The sequence below is a fragment of the Anopheles coluzzii genome, chromosome 2 (genome assembly GCF_943734685.1).
Source record: "Anopheles coluzzii chromosome 2, AcolN3, whole genome shotgun sequence".
Taxonomy (NCBI): Eukaryota; Metazoa; Arthropoda; class Insecta; order Diptera; family Culicidae; genus Anopheles; species Anopheles coluzzii.
Genome location: NC_064670.1, coordinates 110,594,783 through 110,617,712, shown reverse-complemented (window position 1 = coordinate 110,617,712; position 22,930 = coordinate 110,594,783). Strand labels below are relative to the sequence as shown.

The window sequence follows — 22,930 nt, the reverse complement described above, 5'->3', positions numbered from 1 at the left end:
GTATACTCACATCTTGCAAGTTCTCGGAAGCTTCAAAAGCAACAACACTCACACTCCTGAACTCATCTTTCGAATCTATCGATAGTTTGTTTATAGATAATTTTACACCCTAAGAGCTGACCAATTCGCTACCGATTGATATGCCAATCAGGTTCCATTTGTTCGATAAACTTTCAAAATTGTGTCCATTTCACACGCAACGCAACCTGTGCAACCACCAAATCATGTCGGAAAAGTTTAATCGACCGGAATAAATATTTTATCCATATCCGGAACGATTTGTTGCCGTTTTGTAACGACTTTGCAGTGGACGAAGACGAAGTGACAGAGTGGAGAAGTAGTTATTGGGTGTAAAATATTTCACACATCAATTTGTTTGTTGATTGGAAACACGTTCAGTGGGTAGAATTTGATATGCTTGGCAGTATTGATGCTCCCAGTGGAAAATGATGGCTATTTGCTGATGGGTCCTTAGAGGAAATCAAAGCTTTCATTCTGATGCTTGTAGTTTGAGGTCATGTTTTACGCCTGAAACGTGTTGAACAGGTAACTATAATGCTACATTTTACATAAAATTGCTATTATTTTGCAATCATTTTAAGGAAATAAATCCATCTACCAACTTTTATCGTCGTAAAACAGAACCAAGAACGCTTTATCATTGTTCTTCAACAGGGCGAAAAGGTTATGTCAAATCACAGAGTTTCTTATTCCAATTTGAGATGATTTTCCATAACCTTTTTCCCTTCTGATGCACACTTTGAAATGTGGTATGGTACGTTTGATTGCTCTTTGTTCCAACTTTGAAGCATCGCCGGAAGCGAAAGCATAATTAGGGCTGATTTTGAACATTTCTCCCAATGGAAGAAATCCCCATTGGAGGTTATCTTTATCACAACAAGAGTTCTGCGTACTGATGATAATTAAATTGTAAACTTTCCTTTTGTGAAAGATCAAACGTTCAAATAAAGCAAAATTTATGTGGAAATATGATCTAGGAAATATGATAAAAGTCTAGGATTCACTCATGAATAACAACGAATAATGTTAACATCTTGATAAAAATATCTTCTAGTTTTTATTCACCGAATTTTCCAATTGAGTCTACTCGTTAACACTTATTTGGTGCAAAAGGAAAGTTAAAGGTACTGTCAATATCCATTTAATTGTATAAAATTAATAATATGAATAGAAATAAATTATTAATCTAAAGGAATGAAATGTTTCGATCAATGTTCACACATGTTTGAGTATTTTCACCCTTACTTAGTATACTCTTCAGAACACTTTAACACAAAACTACAAACTACGTATGATGCTTGAAATGGACGGAATTCGGTTATTTGAGATCAAATTCAAAGGCATTGCTTCGGCTAAGACACTGGCCCTTCAATTCATCAGCGTTTCGTCCGTCGAGCGACAGAATGGACAGTAGCCTTTCTGCAGAAACTGGAGCTCAAAGTCCTCTGAATGAAACACTTGATTGCATTCCGAACAGACGGTAATTTGCAGCTCCGGCAACAGGTTGCGATAGTATCGCGTCGCTAACGGAGCAGGCCCACGTACGATGATCACCTCACGCGGGTCGATCGCACGCAGCGCCTCACGGTCGAGCGTTGACGGATAGGTGTCGATAATGTCCTTAAAATAGAAAATAAAAATAATTAAAGTATAATCCCAACACACCACCACCGGTATGGGTTCTTACCTCCTGAATGAACTGGTCCTGCTGATCGTACGCAGCGCTCTTCGGTGGAGCCAACAGCAACCGTTCCGCGTCCAGCTCGCTAATGCCCGCCTCCGGTGCAAACTCGGCCAGTGGCAAAATCTCGAACGAAACGTACGAAAACACGTACTCCTGCTGACAGTTGGGGCACCGATTGCCGTGCAGATGGGGGCTATAGTTCGAACACTTGTAGCACATCGGCAGCAGCTCTTCCGGGTCGTTAAATCCACCCGGACAGGCCCGGCTGCTGATGTAGCTAATGTCGACCTGCTCCTGTATGCCGGCCGGTATCTTCAGCGACTGCAGCTTGTTGTTGATCTGCAGGTGCAGCTTGTTCGCGCCGAGCACTTTCGCCTGCTTCGAGAGGGTGTAGTAAACGGCACTGTAAAGAAGAAAGAACAGGGACATTTAATAATGGTACAAATGATAGAATAGTGATAATGGGCGACGTACAACAAACTGATTCCCTTCGGCGGCATCGCCCCGTTGATTTGATTCACCACAAACCGGCTCGTATTGAACAGGGTAAGCGGTGGGCTGCTTGTGAACGGTTCCTTCAGGTACGCATTGATCGTATTGTAAGCGTAATAGATCGACGAAAGCTTCAGCAGCGCGCGATACTCGCCCGCCCCGGCCTCATTCCCATCCAGTGACGCCTCGTCGCCTTCCAGCAACTTCAGCGCTTGCTTCGCTCTCAGCCACGTGTAGTAGCCCGCGTCCAGGTACCGTTCCTCCGACACGGCACATTCTACCAGATTCCGCAGTAGCTTGGTAGCTTCGTGCGGCTTGCCCGCCAGTATGTACGCTTCGTGGGCCGATATGAACTGGTCCGACTCAGCCAGCCACTGCGCGTGCTGAAAGTGAATCGACGGCAGCACCTTTGGCAAATGCTCCGCCAAACGGAACGCTTCCGGCCAGTCGCGCGCCTCCACGTGCAGCTGCACCACCTGCTCTTCCTCGCCCAGCTTGCGATAGATTTCCGCCGCCAGCGGGAGCGCTTTCAGCCGCCGCAGGTGGCTAGCGATCAGCTCCAGCGGCACCCTTTCCGACGCTGCCAGCCGCCTGCCAATGTCGAGCAGCACATCGGCCCATCCCTGCTCGGCCACGATTTCGATCGCCCGTTCCGGTTCGCCGGCCGACAGCAGTAGCTCGGCGGCAGCCCGCGGCTCGTGCACCGAGCAGGCCCATTCTGCCCGCCGCCGGATCAATTCCTTCCGATCGGCGGCACTGCCCTCCTTGAGGAACTCTTGCGCAAGATCGAACATACGCAGATCGCTGTACATTGCGAGGGCTTTGCTGTTGTTGCCCGATTTCTGGTACAGCCGGGACGCCTCCTTGTACTTCCCGGCGAACGCGTACGTGTCCGCCAGCAGGACCTCTTTGGACGTTTCGCCCCGTTTTTGACGCTCCTTCAAGTCGCCGATCAGCTCGAGCCAGGGCAGGTTGCGAACCTTCACGTAAGCATCGCGCGCCACCTGATAGTTGAGCGCATCCAAGGCGGCTTGGGCGAGTCCCTCCCAATCGGACATCGGCACACCCAGACAGGCTACTTGATAAGCGTCCCTGAAACAGAAAAAAACGGATTTAGTATGTGGAAAGATTAACCAAAAAAAAAAAAGGCGCAATTCTTACTCAAACAAACCCGCCTCGACGAACTGCCACATCGTAGCGCCGAGCGCAAGCGGCACATTGCTCATCACGTTGCCCCGCAGACAGAAGGCGGTCGCACCACACAAACCCACCACCACGCCCAGCATCGTCTGAGGGCTGCGCGGTGGCAACGAACCGACCCGCACGCTCAGCCCACCAGTTGTGTGGGAATAGCACAGCATCGACTCGAGGTGCGTGTTCCACGCGACCGAATTAACGCTTGTGTCCTGGTACAGCATCGTGTCGGCGATCAGATCACGCACCACCAACCGTCCCGCATCGTCCACCACGGCCAGCTTGGTGCGCGATGCATTCAAATCCAAACAGCGCACCGACGAAAGCACCGTCGTGACCAGTATCGGCAGTGAGTTGTCGAGAAAGATGCGCCAAACCTGACCACTCTTCAGCCCCAACAGCAAGCCCTCGCGCCCAGCCGGCCCACCGGTAACCTTAATGTAGCGTATGAAGCTATCCATCATCCATTCGCGCTGCAGCACCCCGTTAAAATCGAGGCTTTGCAGCTTCTTCTCCTGGCACAGCACCAAATGCTGCGCGCACACGACCAGCAGACTGCAGTCGAACTTTTTCGCAATCTTTTCCTTCACCTTGTAGTGCATCGGCTGGTTTTCGGCCGAGCTCAGCTCGTACAGTACGACCCGCTCGGGCAGCTGCACCGCCAGCCGGTTCCGGTAGATGGCGATCTTGTGCACCAGATCGCGGCACTTGATGCGCACCTTCTGGCCGGACACGAGATGCTGTATGATCACGTCGCACATGTTCTCCCGGAACGCGTACCGCTCGCGGTACAGCGCGTGCACGGTGTTGAACGCGAGCGTGTAGCAGCCGAGCGTCCCGTCCTGACAGCCGACGACCTAAAACACACAAAACCCACATCGAATTATGCTTCAATCTTTTAGCAAAATGATTGGGATTGCACTTTGTACTGCACACTTACCACACAGTTTCCTGCCGGATGTACGGCCGCGCTCCAGATCCACGATTCGTGCTGCTCGCCCAGCAGCCCCAACCGGATGCCATCCCTCGTAAACAGCTGCAGCGCCTTGTTGCAGCCGGCCACGATCAGAAACTCGCCGTTCGGGAAAAACGTCAGGCACAGCGGATCAAACGCAAAGTTTCGCTCCTTCCCAATCATCTGCCCGCCGAGCGAGTAGAACGACAGCGTCTGGGCCCAATCGATCACGCACAGTATGTCGGACGAGCCGGACGTTGCGGGCGGGTTCCAGGCCAGCCCAAAGATGGGGCTGTTCGGACCGCCCGGCCGCTCTATCTTGATCTTCTCCTCGCCGGCCTTGTTGCGTATCGAGATCGTACCGTTTGCCAGCCCGAGCGCAATGTACTGCCCATCGTTCGTCCAGGCGCACGCGTTGATGCGCGCGACCGACTTGTACTTCTGGACCGCTTTCTGCTCGGACGACCAGAAGGAAAAATCCGACACCGCACACGAGGCCAGCTGGTGCGAGATTGGGTTGAACGCTAAACATTGAATCGAATCGTTGTGGCTGTAGGGCGAGCAGGATTGCAATGAGAATCAATTGGAAGCGAACCAGCACGAACCTGCTGTTAAGCTGTATACGTACGAATACTTCAGCAGTCCTTCCAGCTTCTGCGTCCAGATGATGACGGTTTTGTCCGCACTGCCCGACGCAAACTTTTTGCCGTCGCGCGCGTACGCCACACAGTACACCGTGTCCTTGTGGCCCTTGAGCGAGTTGATCAGATTACCGTCGATCGGATCGTACACAAGCACCTTGTCGCCGGCGGCCACCACCAACTGCAGCCCCTCCGGATGGTAGCATAGCGAGTGGATGCTAAACGAGACAGAGAGCGAATTATATGAACGTATTTACTGTGCTTTAAGCTCTATCGATGCTTACCTAGCGACGTCACTTTTGTCGCTAGAATCGTGGATCTTCTCAACCCATTTCGGTATGGCGCGCATCGTCTCCACCACGCCGACACAATGATCGTTGGGTCAGTACTACTGCTGGATGCAATTATGGATCGTACCACGTTGATGCACTGGCGTAAAATTGCACGTTTTAAGGCAGCCCACCGGTGGGTTGGTCGGCAACATCAACAAAGGCCTGAAGCGATAGAATGACAGTTATTTGTTGTTAGTTTGCTGCCAGTTTGTTCGTGGACGGCGGGCTCCTAGCAACGGAATGTTTATTTGTTATTTTCTCTTTTAATGTGTCGGACCGCATCTGGATGAAAGATTGCATAAAGGTTTTAATTCCTTATTATTCGTATTTTAGTTTAAATTAATATACCTTCACCATGCAGCAAAAACTAGAAACTACTTGAGAATGAATTCTACGATGCTGACTTCGGTCAATGTTGTTTATGGTTGAAATGGTTTAATGTCATTCGTTCCCTAGCTCTATTTCTCACTGGTGAGCCTCATCGCTACTGTGGCACGTGAGCAGATTTCTGACTCTGCTCACTATGCACATTCTTCTCAGTACAGATAGTTTCCCACGTTTTTTACGATCATCCAGTCTTTCCATCCTTTTATTTTTATTCGCTGGTCTTCCCAAAAGCACATCATAACCCATAACTGAAGTTCTTGATTCACGCGAAAGTTCGATCACTCTTTTACGTTTAATTTCACGATGCTTGGGATCAAACCTATTCTGCGAAATTGAATTAAAACAGTTCACGCTCGGTAATTCGCACTTGATCGAGTGAGTGAGTTTTGATATTTTTTTTAAACTTATTTTTGTCTCAGTTGAAGTCATTATCATATATAATATCTTTTCAAGATGTACAAGGTAAACTGTTATTTTTTTTTTAAATAGAAAGGCTCTTATCTTTTAGATAGAAAGAAATTTGAACTGTACATTAAACTGTATCTTGTTTTTTTTCTTTATTTTATCGGAACGGTCATAACTATGTGCTTAGGTAAATTACAATAGTTTTTACACTATATTCTTCAATTTTTAACATAAAAAGGCGTAATAACATTTGCGTCGTGGCGCACCTCATGCTTCAAATCTAAAATGCACGTCAGTGTAATACTTAAATTAAAAGACGTGGCTTCATTTCTTTAGCCTTTTCCAGTTGAGAAAATTATGAAATGTCCTCAATTTTTTACTTCTTGGAAATAATCTGTTACTTATTCTTCCTCTGTCCTCATCGATCGAAATTAATCGAACTACAGTGGAGCGCCGTTTATCCGGGTACCTTTTATCCGGCTTTCCATTTATCCGTGCTGTTGAGAAATGACAGCTCAATACAAAGGTGACATTGCGTTATGAGGAGGATATTCGAAAAAGCCGGTTATCAGAGCACATTGTCATAACAAAAAACACTATAATTCATGGCAAATTTCAAATATTCTCGTTGGAAAAACATGAAGTTAATGAAAACTGGGTTATTTTTATCAGAAAATAAGAAAATTTTCCAAAACCTAATCAGGAATTGGTAATAAAATAATCATTTGACTCATTACCCGTGTTATTCGCTTATCGGGGCGAGTTCAAGTCCCGAGAAGCCCGGATAAACGGCGCTCTACTGTACATTCAAACCATTTTAATGGACCACGTGCTGGGTGGAGATCGATTCATCAATGAAAGTAGCAACTGCTTCGTCGGGGCCCAAATTATATTGATTTAACGCGCAATTCTATACAACTCAAATACAAATACAACTCAATTTGCCGCGGACACAGCCTAAAGAATCATAAATTGTAAAAACTATACAATTTAAATAAAATCTGTCGGATTCTTTACCCCGTTCAATAGCTTAATTTGCCACTAATTGTTCGAAATCAACGACTTCATAGTGAGAAATGAAAGCCATCATTCTCAACTCATCTCATCGAAATTGCGAGTTGGGAATTCTTTCTCATCCCAAACCGTACATGTGTGCGTGTATGTGTCGTGCATGTGTTACGTAGCGACTGTGTATGTGTACGTGTGTGCGTGTCATCTGCATTGCCATGTGCTTTCTCCCTCTCGCACCTAACGTACGAACGTCCATCTCCCGTACGCATCAGCCACACAAACACACGGGGGAGCAACGCATACACACTTTTGCCGCTTGCTGCAGCAGCAGTCAACGTGACCATGCGTTTTAATTTCACACTTTTTTCCCGTACCGCACGCATCTAGAGAACCTGCACAGCACACTGCTAGTAATGTCCCAGCGCGTACAGTGCCGCTACATTACCTGGTAAGTTCAAGCCACGGGGTCGACCGTACACGCCGGCACCTAAAATAACCGGCATCGTCCGACCAGCCGCTGGTGTGAAGCACGCCGCCAACGCCGGTTTCTCGGTGTTGCGGGCAACGGTCGCGACGCGCCGACAGAAGTGTGCGTACGTGTGTGTGTGTTCAGTGTCAGCACGGTTACACGCGGCACGGGTGGCAACCCTGGCAGCAGCGTACCAGCGACAGCAGCAGCAGCAGCAGCAGCAGCAATACATTCAAACAGTGAGAGAGAGAAAGAGAGGGAAAAAAGCCACACTCGCTCACACTTTGACTGATCTCGCTTCGCCCGTGTGTGTATTCTTCGCCCCGTGCCAGGCGGACCCGTTCAAAAAGAAGTCGTCTCGAAGGCCAGGCGGCCGCCATGTTGGAGTTTGCATGTTTGCTCAGAAATCGATTTTGAAGTGTGTCTCCGGTCGTCGTACCGCCGCGTCAAAAAGAGATTGTGAAGTTTTAGCAAGTTTTGACAATTGAAGTCGCGCGCCGTCCTCGTCGCGCAGAGGGGACACGGTGACGCAGAGCCAAATTTGCGAGTGGCAAGCCGTTTTTCTTTATTATTTCTACGGTGTGGTGGCCCCCTCCAAGAGAAAGGGCGCAGCGAGTGGTGGTGGCGCTGCAGGTTTTTGGGAAGCGAAATTTTTGTGCAGCGCGGCCCTGGTGCTGTCACGGTACAACCGCTGCTGGGCTGGCCCGGAACGTAGCCCCAACATCCCTCTTGCTGGACGCGACGGAGGAAGGAAACGGTCGACGATCAGAGCACGGAAGGAGAGCGCGCGCGTTTGTTCTGGGCGCGCAATTTGGCCGACCCCGACACACATGACGGGTTAGTTTCATTATTCCGCGTTACGTTGTTGTTTTTCCTCTGTTCGTTTCTACGAAATTTTTGTTTCTGAACTGTGTGAGACTGTGTTGTGTTTGCGCGGGTGCCCTCGGTGGTCAGTGTTGCCGCGTAGGGAAAGAGTTTAGCCACAAGAAGCCCCTGCGGAACGCGAACGACAGTGCAAGAGAGCGTGTGTGCGGTGCAGGGGTTGCGGCGGCGGCGGCAGAGGTGGTGCCGTTAGCAGTGTGTGTCATCATCAATTATACGGCATGATTCGTTTCTCGAGCCGTTCAAAGCCCGCTCGGTTCGCTGGTAGTGGTAGTGGTGGTGGCAGTGACTGACCTGCTGCCGGGGCCAAAATACGCGCAGTCCAGTGTCCCCCCACCGACACCGACAAAAAAGGCGACGCATACGTATTTCATCATCCACCGCCGCTGCTGTTGTTTTTTTTTCTAGTTTTTAGCAGTGTGTGAATTGCTGGACGAAAATGTGCTGTACCGCAGAATGCGTTTGGTAGTTTCACCGAAAGAGAGAGAGAGAACGACAACGGTGTGGTATTGCAACTTCGCGGTGGGCTTGTGACGGAAAATAATCTATCCGCAACACGCAATTATGCTGGAGTGTGACGTTTTTATCATTCGCTTTTTTTTCGTTCGTCTTCTGTTTTGTTCAAAAGGGCGCGCGCGATAACGGTACGCCCACTTCGGTGTTGCGCGAACCCCTGCTTTCCGGCGCCATTTCTCCCTCCCTGTGTGTGTGTGTGTGTGAGTGTGTGTATGTCCTAAATCGCAAACGTGAAAGAAAATCGTCGCGAAAAGTGGCGTGTGTGTGTGTGTACCCCTTTCTTGTGCTTTACTCTTGGTGCAATTGTGAAGCAAAGAGAAGAAAGAAAAAAAGTGCTGCCGCTGCCCATTCGTCCCCCTTCCTCAGTATTCTTTTGCGTTGCTGCGGCTTATTAGAGTGAAAGAGCACGTGCGAGAAAGAGAAGGAGCGGTTCGATGTGAGAATTCCGCGGGCGAAATAGACGAACCGCCCCAGAGACCACGGGCCGCGGCATTTCGAACTCCGCGTGGGCTTGCTCTGGTGCTATTAGTATTAGTGCACGGAAGAGTTTTGTATGTGTGTGTTTGGTGCGTGAATAGAAGAACGTTGCATTCCGGGCGAAAGTGGTGTGCGTACACAGTCCCGAAAAGGGCCTCCGAATATCCCCGTCTCTTTCTTGCTACACAAGCCCTTACGGGGCGGGCGCCGCAATCGAGGCTGCACCGTTGCGTGTGCGTACATTGTGTGTGTGCGCGCGCGCGCGCGTGTGTGTGTGATATCGTAGAGCCGCTGATGCTGCTGCTTGTGCTTGGGGGCACACGGTCGAGAGAGCGTACATCCAAGCACACACAGCCAAAGCGGACGGAAGAAGGGCAAGATCGCTGATACACCGCGGCGGTGCTGTTTTGGAGCACATTGGTAAAGCCCTGCGGAGATCGTCTCACATACAATTAGCTGTGGTGGTGTAGTGTTGTGTGAGGGAAGCGAAGAAAAAGCACCAAACGCGGGCTCGTCGCCGTTGTGTTGTGTTGTTGCGAAAGGACGCGCGCACCGCTACCTCATTGTTGTTCCGGCTAGGGGGGGGGCACTGTTCTCCTGTGTGTTGTTTTGCGTTTGTAGAAGCCGTCAAACGATCTCTCCATCTCGTTCGTTCGCGGCCAATTCCAAACGGCAACAACAGCGTCCTCTTCCGTTGTATGTGCATATTTGCTGTGTAACCAGATCTTTCTTCCCATTGTGTGTGTGTGTGCGTGAGAGTGTGAATGCGTAGATTGTTAAAAAGATACGAATATGCCATGTAATTTCGTCAAAAAAAAAAAAAAAATACTGCAAACGAACCATCGCTTGACGGCGAAGTGCGAAAGATGGTTCCATCCCCCAAATGCTTCACCCTTTTTACCCTTCATGTCCTGCAATTGCTCACCAACACATGCATTTGTTTCCACAGATTGTGCGTTCCCGGCGTGTGTGCGTGTGTGTGCATTTCACTGGCGGTGTCTCTGCTGCTACAACAAGACGACGGCGGATGGTGTCATGGTCGTGTGCAGAAGGAACGAGCTAGTAACCGCCTAAAATTGACACCCACCAACGCTAGAAGAGAAGGCACGTCCAAAACCAAACGCGCAGGAAGGTGAGCTGTCGGTGCTGCACCTCCCCGGGTCTCACATCGCAGCAGCCCGCGTCCCCTTACTTGCTCGATGCCGCTAGCAGCAGCCACGGCAACCGTGCGCATTCCATCATACGGCTGTGGATTGAAAACATCTTCCCGAAGGCGAAGACGGCGACGAACAGCAGCAGCAGCATCTGTGCTAGAGCAAATTTCCAACGCGCCAAGACACTAACCACAATCCTTCGCTGCAATCGAGCGAAAGAGAGAAGGAGAGAGTACGAGAGAAAAGTACGCATTAAAAGAAAGTGCGACGCACTATTGCCGCGTGCGACGGCCCAACTTTTACAACTTCCACGCTGAGACGCGCGAACAACGCACTCGTGTCTCGGTTTAACATATCGACAGTTGCAGAGAGAAAGAGGGAAGCACGGCGGAGGCAAACGTCGACTAGAAGAAGGAAAAATGCAGAAGAAAATAATACAGCAGCAGTTACCGCAAGTGCGGAAGGTAATAACACTTTCTTTTTTTGTTTCTAATTCTGTAGCCCATTGCTAGTAAGAACTGTATGTGCGAGATGCATCAGTGCAACAGTGCACAACCATGTGTGCGCACACTTGAGGCCAGTAAATAGTCAAACGATGTTCAGCTTGTTTTTGGAGGCAGAGCCGATGTCTAGGGCTGTGTAGCTGTGGTATTTGCACATTGAGATGCTACGCAACGTCATGGAATTATTCCTCCTCGGAGCGGAAATTGTTCTGATATTCCATATGAAACCAAACGTAGTTTTGAACTACCGAACATCATATTGACGAACACGGCTTTGTGTGTTTGTCAACAATGCTCTACGCACGGAAGGAACGGCTCCCTCCAGCGCAAGTACAATTGCGTTTTTAGATTGAAAAGAAGTATAGCTCAGGTTAATATTTTTAGCTCATGTAGCAGCTACTTTCACGACACACATATGGGCGGTTGAAAGGCAGTTTTTTATTGACTATTCTCATGTGCATATGCGGGTGAAACTATTTTTGAAACTAAAATAGCTGTGGGTTGCTTGAGGCAGAGCATTCTTAACATTCTTGGATCGTTAGGCGATTCCATGTATATAATTACGATTGAAGTTAACATAAATAGACGGTTTAAATCAATAATTGATCAGCCAATGTGCGCCAAGCGAGCGCCTTTGCCTTATAATTGTGTACATTTAGCTGAAATGCTCAATAGAAGTTGACCGAAACAATCACAGCGAGAGGAGACTGACTGACAATCGAGAACAGTCTGAAACCATCACCCATATACTTAAACGAGCTCACCGAACCGGTTTGCTTGAGCCATGGTGTTTCCGATCAGTTTCAGTTGCTAACGCGCTAAATGCCCTGCGTATGTTTCATTTTTAGTGCCTCAACCATGATAGTTTTTTTTTTAAATCGCACCTTTTACTCTTACCCTGTTCTGTACCGTTTTGAGCGTCGTAAGAGAAACCGTGTTATAATAATCGTCCATTTTCCTTTTGCAGGTCTTCACGACCACCACGGCCCAGCAGCACCATAGCCAGCAGCCGCAGCATCAGCAGCAGCAGCTGAACGCGGTGAAAAAGATCAACAGCCTGCTGCAGAGCGGCTCGGTCAGCGTGACGGGCATTCCGTCCGGCCAGCAGCAGCAGCGCATCATACACAAGAAACCCCTCACCCCGGTCACGGTGTCGAGCGCGAGCAACAACAGTTTCGCGGGCAGACCACCGCACAAATGCTACATCTGCGGGGAGAATGCGGGCGCAAACGCGACCCTCATCTCGGAAGCGTCCACCACGACCACGCAAACCGAGTACGTGGTCAAGCTGGCGAAGGTGATCGGCTCGGACTACTCGGTCGTGCTGACGGTGGAGGACGTGATCTGTCGCCGGTGCATCATGCTGCTGAACCAGTACGACAAGCTCGAGTCGGAGCTGGACACGCTGCGCGGCACGCTGCTCGGCTTCATTCACAAAAAGAACAACATCCCGGACGATGCGGATGCGTCCGGCATGCTCGGTTCGCCGCCGTCCAAGATGCCGAAGCTGACGCCCATCAGCTCGGCCGGTAGCGGCGGCACGGTGTCCACACCGATCGGTAACGTGATGTACAAGGTGGCTAGCGGCGGGCAGCAGCAGGTGGGCGAAAACTTCCTGTCCACGTCCGGGTCAGATCTGAACACCAGCAATACCTCCGACGTGGAAGCGCAGCTGACGAGCATGTTCGAGAAGGGCTCGACGACATCGCCCGGCACATCCGGCCAGCAGCAGCAGCAGCCCGTCAAGCAGCACATCGTCGTGACCACGAACAATGGTGGCATGGTGGGGGCAGAAAACGCAACGGGAGGCACCACCACCACCACCGTTGGTGGGCTGGCCGCGAACCGGAAGGGCACCAAGATGTACAAGTGCATACCGTGCGGATTCAAGACGACCGACCTGTCCCAGTTCCAGCCCCATTACGCGACCTGCCCGCCACGGCTCGCCGGGCTCGCCGCGCAGAACGCGAACAGTCCGAACGCGACCGCCAACACCACCACCACCACCACCACCACTACCACGACCGGGTACCGGTGCAAGCTGTGCAAGCTTGTGTTTGCCAACGTCGCCTTGCTGAAGCAGCACAGCCTGCAGGAGCATCAGCAGCAGATGCAGCAGTCCCAGCAGAAGACGATCGTCACCACCACCACCGCGTCGTCGGCGGCGACGGGCGGTGCCGTGACGCAACAGGACCACCACCACCAGCAGGGCTCAACCGGCGGCAGCACCGTCTACTCCTGCACGGTGTGCAACACGTACAAGACGACGGACAAGCAGGCGTACGACGACCATCTGCGGAAGCACATCAAGCTAAAGCCGTTCAAGTGTCGCGTCTGCCTGATGCGCTTCGAAACCCGCGAGCAGGCGTCGATCCACGCGAAACAGCACCAGCCGGACTATTTTAAGTGCGGCATCTGCAACGTAACGTTCAACAAGCGCGAGCAGCTCATGAGTCATCTGGAGGTGCATGAGTCGGCCAAGAAGCCGGTGAAACAGCCGGCCCAGCAGCAGCAGCAGCAACAGCAGCAACAGCAACAGCAGGAGCAACTGCAACAACAGCAGCAACAGCAACAACAGCTCGCGACCGTAACCGATTCCTCCACGCAGAAGCTGCTCCAGGCGTCGATCGACGAAGCGCTGCGGGGCACGATCAGCGAATCGATGGGCGACTCGAACGTCATCCAGTTCTACACCTGCAACTCCTGCTCACTCACATTCCTGAGCGAACCGCTGTACACGCAGCACATCAAGACGCACACGGCGGGCACTGCAGCGGCAGCAGCACCGGCCGCGATAGCTTCGGGCGTCGAGCAGCAGCTGCAAGCGCACCAGGGCCACCAGTCGCAGCAGCTAATGCAGCTGAACAGTGGCACGGGAGGCGTGCGGAAATCGATTGCCACTTCCGCCGCCGTCGTGAACAATGCGTCCTCGGCGGATGGCACTAGCAGGATGATCACGACGACGAGCGGCAGCAGCAGCAACACCACCACCGCTAACAGTGGGTCAAACGCTGGCTCGAACACAATTACCGACGGCGATCTCGAGAGCATCTTCGAGCGGATGCACTCCGAATCGAAGGGATCCGATTCGCGCACGTCGACGACGACGACCACGACGACGGAGAGCAACAACGTGATCATAACGAATCAGGACGGTTCGACCGGAAACATTACGTTTAACATTACGCTACCCCAGCAGGAAGACGGAACGTACGAGCAGCAGCAGCAGCAACAGCAGGTTAGTATGTGGACCGCTGTTTGTGTGATTTGAATTGCATAGTTTCTTGCTCAAGAGAATGGTATGTCTGTCACTGGTTTATATTGAATGTTCATTTTTGCACATTTAAACGCATTGATACTAGTGGTGTGCTCTCTGCAACACACCCATGAGTCCGATTCGACAACGGCTATTATTATTTCGATTCCAACTCCAGTAAAATCGGAATCACTAGTTCCGCGACTTAGGAGTAGGAGCCAATCGATCGAGGAATAGGGCCCGGACGACTACGGAGTAGGAGACGGACGACTCCGGAGTAGGAGCCGAACGACTCCATAGTAGGATCCGGACAACTCCGGAGTAGGAGTTGGACGACTCCGGACGAGTCTGGACGATTCTGGACGACTCTAACTCTGGACAACTCTGGATGATTCAGACTCCTGGAGATTCCGGATGACTCAGACTCTGGGCAACTCCGGATGATTCCAAATGACTCCGGATGACTCCAGACCACTCCGAATGACTCCAGACCATATCGGACGACTCCAGACGACTCCTAACGACTCCAGACGACTCCTAACGACTCCAGACGACTCCTAACGACTCCTAACGACTCGGGATGACTTCGACTCCTGGCGACTCCGGATGACTCCAGACCACTCCGAATGGCTCCAGATAACACCGGATGAGTCCCGACCACATCAGACGACTCCGAATGACTCCGACTCCTGACGACTCCGGATGACTCCAGACCACTCCGGATGACTCCGGATGACCCTAGACCACACCGGATGACACCAGACCACATCGGACGACTCCAGACCACTCCGGATGACCCCGACTCAGGACAACTCCGGATGACTCCGACACAGGACATCTCCGGATTTTGACGTTTCGCTTTTTGGGACCTAAGAAGAACGAATGTGATTCATATCGAAATATGAGGCCATTGAAAGAAATAGTTATCGTGAGCAAGGAACTATTAAGCAGACGTCGCAAAGTGATTTTAAAACCCTTTTGGAAAAAAAAGAAATAGCAACAATTCTTTACTTTTCTAATGCTCTCTTTCTCTCCTCCACCTCACAGGAACAGCAACAGTCCGTAGGCATCGATATGCCAACGCTCGACCAAGGAGACGATCAGCACCAGAAGGAAGAGCAGCAGCAACAGCAGCAACACATGCAAAGCATGCCCGTCAGCATGCCCAGCCTGGACGATGACGGCGAGCAGTCGCAGAACAGCCAAAACTCCAACACGGAGAACGTGCCGATGGAGCTGGAGGACATGCAGGGCGGCGAGGGCCAGCAGATCAACCTGATCCTGAACGATGGGCAGGTGCTGCAGCTGGACAATCACATCCTGACGACGGACGCGGAGGGCAACCAGATACTGGTGCAGGGCACGGACTCGGAACAGATCCAGCAGCTGCTGCAGAGCGTCGGCGTGGTGATGCAGGGCGGCGAGGGACTGGGCGAGGGCGAAACGCTGCAGATGATTAGCGGCGACGGCAACAACCAGATGATACTGGTGCAGGGGGCCGACGGGCAGGAGCAGCTGATCGACGCGTCGCTGCTGAACGCGGACGGCAACATCGTCATCCAGCAGTCGCAGGAGGGCGAGCTGAACGCGGAGGGTACCCACATTACGACCGAGGACGGGCTGCAGATCCCCGTCTCGGTCGCGTTCACCACGGCCGGCGGTGAGGCGGGCCACGAGGGCCAGCTGACCGTGTCGGTGGCGGACGGTGGCGAGCAGCAGCTGCAGCTGCACCTGCAGCAAGCGGCCGAAGGAGAGGATGGGCAGCAGCAGCAGCATCACCATCATCACCACCATCACCACGGTGGGGATGGCGGCGGTGGTGACCATCAGCAGCAGGGAGCGATCCTTACCGAGAGTGGACAGATCATCCTGCAGGCGAAGGAACACGACGAGGAGGCAACCATGAAGGAGGAGAACGGTTCGGCCATCGCCAGTGAGGACGTGACGGCGGCGGCGGCCGCGGACGGCGGTGGCCAGACGAATGGTGGGGGCGCGGAAACGACGAACGGCTCGAACGGCACGACCGTCACCACGACGACGACAGCTACCTCCGGGACGGCGGGTACGAACGTCGTAACGTCCTCCAATGCCGGTGACGATCAGATGTTCAACTTTGACGAGCTGATCCAGCCGCAGATCGTCATCAAGCAGCAGCAGGTTAAATAGGTAAGTACGCCTGGTGGTGCCTGGTGGTAGAGAGTGGGTCCGTCATTTGATTCGAATATCGTCTGCTTTTTGTAGGTCCATTAATGATAGTTTTTAGAGAGGATACGTACGACATAATCATCTTTCATATTGGGCTTGGAATCCATACGGCTTCCTTTCCTCCATATACATATGGTTCACCTTGTCAGGTGCGTTTGCAAGCTGCACGTTTAAAAGCACCTCTTGGTGAGTGGCTGCCGCGGCCTACATTACGGGATCCATCCGGGGCTCTCTCCGCAAGCAGCAGCAGCTACACAGCCACAACCACGCGACCTTTCCTGGATCCAGCAGGAGTGGCATCTGTAAAACAGAGGAAAGGACACACACACACATACATACATATAGGTTGCGGTTGCACATCCCAAGCAAAAGAGAGAAAGAGAGAGAGAGAGATAGAGAGACCGATCACGGCATCGTGTAAATGTTATTAGCTTGTACTAGCCTTTGGTTTGTCACACGGAAAGAATGCTATAAATGATGTGTGTGTGTGTGTGCATGGTGTGTGTTAGATTGCATCTCGTTACATTGTACATATTTTGGCGTAAACACACACGCACACACACAGACATACACACTACTTTCTAATCTACTCTGAATTTCAAACCGTGTCGCCGTGGATGTGAAGAATGGGAGCGCGTGGACGAATGAATGAAATTCGTCGCATTAATTCGGGCGAATAATATAACGCAAATAGAAACTACACACACATGCAGTGAGAGTGCGTGAAGAGAATAGTGAAGGGAAGATATGGATGATCAATACGATGTTTGTTGTTATGCATTCTAATCCAACACACGCACACACACACACATGTGTGCTACTGTTTTTAGGGGGTGGTTGATACACGTGTGGACGAACCACTCAGTCGAAATGTAGAAAGGGTAAGAAAATGCTGTGTGCCCGTTGAGGACATACACACCCACACAAACACACCCCATCCAGACACAGCAACAGAGCGTGTAGTTTCATTTGGAGCATAGCTTTTCTCGATTATGAAGGGAAATTTACGACAGCATGATATGATGGCAGGCGCCTGCCTGCCTACCTCTACAGGAACTTTGTTTCGGTTTGTTTTAACCGTAAGATTTTTTAACGATAACAAACAAAAAACAATGATAAAAGAACTCTGCAGTGGGAAGAGAGGGTCAATGCGGTTCAGCCAGTGGCTTTTCCCGACCGATTAGGGACACGAATTTTTAGTTTGGTGTGCGTGTGCGTGGAATGTTGCTTTAATGCAAACCGCGCAATGCTTTGGGCAAGAAGTTGCAAATTATTTTAACACACATACACACACGATCAATAATTCATTCGGGCATCATTAATAGCTTTTATTGATGACCGCAAGCGCGCAGGTAGTAGAAAAGAAAGCATGAAGGGAGGAGGTGGAAGGAAACACTATCCTTTGCACGCACGCACACGCACATACGGTATCATTTCCTCTAATTTTCTCGTTCATTTACACACACACACACACACACACACACACACACACACAAACACACACAAACACGCTCGGACACTTTCTTCCTTTCTTCAACTTTATAGAAACAACCTATATTACTTTTATCATTTAAATTAATACTAATGCATATATATTAACAAAAACAAACGCTAGCTTTAAATGCGATAAAAAAACAGTTATGCGAGCGTGTGTGTGCGCGCATATGACTGTGTTAGCATGCATGTGTGCGCGCGCGTGTGTGTGTGTGTGGTGTTTGCGAGGGATGAACGAAGCCTCGAATGAATGTGGAAATTTATGGATTGTAAGTTTAATATTAGCTATTTGTTAACATACCAGAAAACGCTAGAATAATAAAGGCTCAAGAGCAGAGGAAATGCACACACACATACACTCACATTGATTGGAACAAAAACTAGATTGCTTAGTCTTCTGTGACAGCCGGCCGGTCGTCCCTGGGCAAATGCATGAGTTGTGAATGAGCGAAAAACGCGACCATTTTGTTTTGGGTTTAAACAGTTTAATAGAAAAGTGAGCTATGAAAATCCGCGAACTAGGTGGACGATATACACACACACGTACGCACGCACGCACGCACACATATGCTTACATACTCTAGAGTACCATGTGCACGGTTTTTACAAACATCAAAGCAGGCGTTGGCAGGTGGAGCGTAGGTAACAGCAGACGATAGTTGCCGCGATAAAAATGTAGGTTTCTTTTTGTTTTTTTTTCTTTCTCCACATGTGGAACGTGTCGTGTAGGTCATTTTCTGTGTGAACGTTGAATTATCGTCTAAAATGAAGACAGTTTCCGAGGTGTCCGACCCGATGACGTCTCTTTGTATGGTGTGCCGGGCAGTTGATAGGCTCTGTAGAGTCACAGCATCAATGTATGCTGCGTCTACATATGCTGGAAACTATCATCCAAAGATCCCAGCGCCGGGTGTTCTTATCGTTGGATGTTTGGGCGTGTGTGTGTATGTGTGTGTGTTCATTTGAAGATCTGATTTGTGGCATGTTGAATGCGGAAAGTGGAGACATGTGTGTGTGGCTGCTCGGGATGTGTTTGTGTGTGCCCATGGTGTGGTTCACAGCGCTGATGGAATGTTAACAGAGTAGGCGCCACGGTGCGTGTAGAGTGTGCAAAATGTATAATAGAAATGTAAATATCAATTTAAACACCCACAATAGAACAACAGACACACGAGAAGAAATAGGAATGATCTTGCGTTTGCTTTAGCCAAAAGGCAACCCAATATCTTTTTTTTTAATAGAATACAGTAAAGAATATTATTAGTTTGATCTTAATCGAATGAATACACGCGCACCCATCAACTGTAGAACCGGGGAAAAACATATTGCATCTTTCCTATCGTTCGAAGATAACATTACATGAAGATGAGACGAACAACGGGATGTGTATCGAAAACTATATTAAGCGCCAGCTTTCGTGGGAAAGATCATCTTTTGAAAAACATAACACAACTGTCTAAAAATGACGATGGGGGGGAGGGTGGAGGGGAGTGCGTTTAGAGTAAGAGTTCACATGAAATAAGCAACTGCATCATCGTCGACCCCCCCCCCCCCCCCACCCCCTCTTTCCCGCAGCAGGATTAGAAGTAAAAGAAGAAACCAAAATATTGTTTTGAGTGTAAGCATCTATTTTCTTTTTCTCTTTCATTGTTGTTTTTTTTTTTTTCAATAACGCCATTCGTTTTTAAAAGAACGTTTACATCATCTTTCTTTGCACGATTTAAACTCTTTTTATATTAAATGCTTAGTTTTAGTTTTATTGTCTTATCATTAGTGGTTATTAATACAGTACAATACACACATGCTTCTGAGTTCTAGTTTATGTTCTGTTTAGTTTTAAAAAATGCCGATTTAAATACGATTTGAATTTTGAAACAAACAAAATAGGTGATGAAATACAGCAAGGGCACCGAAAGAGAGGATGCAAAGGGCCCCAACATTAATGGGGGAAAAAACGAGGAGAAATGGCGCAAGATGTTATAAAGAGAAATCGAAACAGTTTCAGCAAACAAAGCTGCTGTAAACAACCACCCCGGACGTACTTTAGCGTGTAAGGAGCAACAAACTACAAGGGAAAATCGTGTAGAAAGAGCAGAATGAGTGCTAAACACAAACACACATTACTAAGCGATAGAATTAACGAAAGGAAGGAAGGAAGAGAGGAATGATAAAATGGAGCGAGACAAGGAAAGGGATGGTGTGGGTGGTGTGTAAAATATGAAAAAGTAAAACAGTGAGACACTTAGATTTTATCGTTTAATCGATCATTTAGAAAGGAATTATTTAAAACGGCAATCCTTTTACACTCACAAACACAAACACAACAGACCATACACAGACACACACAAAAAAACACATCCTTAGATGTAAAGGATTTATGCAAAATAAATGTTGCAACAATACAAGCAGAAGGATAGGGAAGAGGAAGGGCAATGGAAGGGGGAGAGAGAGAGAGAGAAGAGTGTGAGAGTAAAAGAAAAAAAAGGAAACAAAAAAATAAATATTTAATTGCGTTCTTTTTTTTTCGTTACTTCCTGTGATGTATCACCATGGTGTTAGTGCTCCCCAAGGAGCAATAGAATGTCCTAGCAGGCGGGGTGGGTATGCTATTGCCCCAAAGTATGGTCGATTGCTTTATTGTGCAGAGAATTCTGCTGCTGAACGCTCTAGAACGATTTGCCCCGAACGATCTGCCGGAACCACAGCCAGGTGGTAAAGCCGGACAAGCTGAACCACGTCACGATGTAGGAAAGATGCTCATTTCGAAGCGTTACCCGCGTCTGCCCACCGACCGGTCCGTGCGGGACGGTGCTGGCTACCGTCGCGTCGAGGTAGTACGGCTCCGACCCGCTCATTGCCGCCATCCGTTCCACATCGCGGTACATGAAGATGGCGCCGCGCTGTTTCGGCGTAAATTGGGGTCGATTTTCGGGCAGCCTCACAACACCCTGCAGTTCGACCGTACCGGTCACCTGACCTTCCGGGCGCGTCGCAGGATCGAGGTATCGTTTCGGTACCCAACCACGGTTGATTAGGATTTTATCGCTGGAATCGAGGGGATCACTGATTAGAACAAACGTTTGTTTAATAGACGCTAAATGCGCTTACTCTCGTCCTTCGAGCTTAAAGGGCGTAATAACGAGGAAGCCAATCGATGCTTCTTTTTGCGAGAAAAGGCCACCGGCCGTGTGGCTATCACCGTGCTGGATGCAGGCCCGCGGCCCTAAATGAAACTCCTGATCGTGCAGGAATTGGCCGCGTACCGTAACCGTTTGGTACTCCATTTCGTTCAGAGCGGTAAGACTACGATAAGCAGAATGCAAAATAGTTGAATGATTATCATCGTTTCGTGCACTATCTCTATCGCTTTACAGTCATGTTACTTACTCGTCCGGGATCGGTACCGGGGACATGTGGATTTTGCGCTCCAGCTCGTCGATCAAGCCCTCTTTCCATTGCTTTCGATACACCTGCCAGCAGCCGAGCCCGAACGTAGTGGCGGGAATGATCTGTCGAGTGAGGTAAATTAATTAAAAATAAGTCCTTTCAGTTCCTTACCAAAGGCAAGTGAAGTTTAGCAAGACATACCAATAGACCCCAACCGAACGGGCTGATGCCGGCGGTGCTGTCCGTGGAGGAGGATTTCAGTTTCGGCGGTGGTGAAATACGTGGCTTCGTGCGTGTGTGTACGCATCGTTGGGGCACCGGATGATGGTACAGCTTGGCCGGATGCCTTAAGCCCCCGCAGCTGTGGTGCCTTGCCGCTGGCAGAATGTGTGTGGAAAGTATTGTTTTTAGCATTGTTTTCCTATTTTTATTTTCTCACAAACACAAATACACGGCACGCGATTGCACAATCGAAAAATGCCCGGCAGGGAGTTTTTTTTTTGTTGGCGGAGAAAATGTACGGGCAACAAAGTGTGATGTTATTGTTTTGATGCGTTTGACAGCTGGTGGCGGTTGTGAGACGGAGCAGGCGGTGAGCGGAGATAACCCTTGAATGCGTACGAGAACACGCGACAACGGTTCGTTAAGGTACGGTTAGAGGTTGCAGCAAAGTGACATCATGATCTTTTGGTCCTTCTTTTGGTAGGAGTAATTTATAGAGGCTTTGGCTCCAACGGAGTTCTTTCGCCTCCTTCTTTTGGTATTTCTTTGAAAAGGTGCTGAAACAGCAAGTTTTTTTTCTCACAACAAAAAGGAACTTCCTTTTTCACTATGTAAATATTATTTCGATCTTAAATCATAATTTAAGCTCTGAAAATATCGTCGCTAACAATTATGAAAAATGAAGAATAGTAAATTTAACAGGTTGACCGAGCTTGTACGGACTCATACGGGCTCATCCGGATTGATCCGGATTTATCTGGATTCGGAGTTGATGAGTCCGGAGTTTAAATCAAAATTGAAATCGCCTTACTGCTTTTGACTTTATGTAATCATGGGAAGCATACGGGAAGTGCAAGGAAAAAAGGAATACAGTGGAGCGCCGTTTATCCTGGCTTCTCGGGACTTGACCTCGCCCGGATAAGCGAATAACACGGATAATGAGTCAAATGATATATTTTATCACCAATTCCTGGTTATGTTTTGGAAATTTTTCTTATTTTTTGATAAAAATAACCCAGTTTTTACTAACTTCATGTTTTTCTTAGGAGAATATTTAAAACTTGCCATGCATAATAGTGCTTTTGTTATGACAATGTGCTCTTATAACCGCTTTTTCAAATATCCTCCTCATAACGCAATGTCACTTTTGTATTAAACTGTCATTTCTCAACAGCACGGATAAACGGAAAGCCGGATAAAAGGTACCCGGATAAACGGCGCTCCACTGTATATTATTGCAAGA

At 49.3% G+C, this 22,930-nt stretch overlaps 3 protein-coding genes across 9 annotated transcripts; 1 reads left to right on the top strand and 2 right to left on the bottom strand.

Annotated features, from left to right (window-relative positions):
* Window positions 1-670: 670 nt before the first annotated feature.
* LOC120961235 (intraflagellar transport protein 122 homolog) lies at window positions 671-7,714 on the bottom strand. Its single transcript, XM_040384929.2, has 8 exons — window positions 7,568-7,714; window positions 5,272-5,481; window positions 4,975-5,205; window positions 4,332-4,896; window positions 3,359-4,248; window positions 2,180-3,289; window positions 1,709-2,108; window positions 671-1,641 (listed from the first exon to the last, which is right to left on the bottom strand). Exons 2-8 carry the CDS (start codon window positions 5,334-5,336, stop codon window positions 1,390-1,392), a joined length of 3,513 nt encoding a protein of 1,170 aa, XP_040240863.2. The 5' UTR covers window positions 5,337-5,481; window positions 7,568-7,714; the 3' UTR covers window positions 671-1,389.
* On the top strand, window positions 7,137-19,265 carry LOC120961236 (GATA zinc finger domain-containing protein 10). 7 transcript variants are annotated; one of them, XM_040384932.2, is made up of 5 exons: window positions 7,137-7,570; window positions 10,416-11,084; window positions 12,091-14,361; window positions 15,427-16,545; window positions 16,621-19,265. In XM_040384932.2, the coding sequence occupies exons 2-4, from the start codon at window positions 11,040-11,042 to the stop codon at window positions 16,543-16,545; spliced, it is 3,435 nt and encodes a 1,144-aa protein (XP_040240866.2). In that variant the 5' UTR covers window positions 7,137-7,570; window positions 10,416-11,039; the 3' UTR covers window positions 16,621-19,265. The 7 variants fall into 7 exon arrangements, with proteins under 7 accessions (XP_040240866.2, XP_049463638.1, XP_040240864.2 ...); XM_049607681.1 differs by lacking the exon at window positions 7,137-7,570 and adding an exon at window positions 7,914-8,009; XM_040384930.2 differs by lacking the exon at window positions 7,137-7,570 and adding an exon at window positions 7,949-8,428.
* A 1,415-nt stretch (window positions 19,266-20,680) lies between these two features.
* LOC120961237 (SURF1-like protein) lies at window positions 20,681-22,041 on the bottom strand. Its single transcript, XM_040384937.2, has 4 exons — window positions 21,667-22,041; window positions 21,466-21,587; window positions 21,187-21,381; window positions 20,681-21,123 (listed from the first exon to the last, which is right to left on the bottom strand). The coding sequence occupies exons 1-4, from the start codon at window positions 21,877-21,879 to the stop codon at window positions 20,745-20,747; spliced, it is 909 nt and encodes a 302-aa protein (XP_040240871.2). The 5' UTR covers window positions 21,880-22,041; the 3' UTR covers window positions 20,681-20,744.
* Window positions 22,042-22,930: the final 889 nt, after the last annotated feature.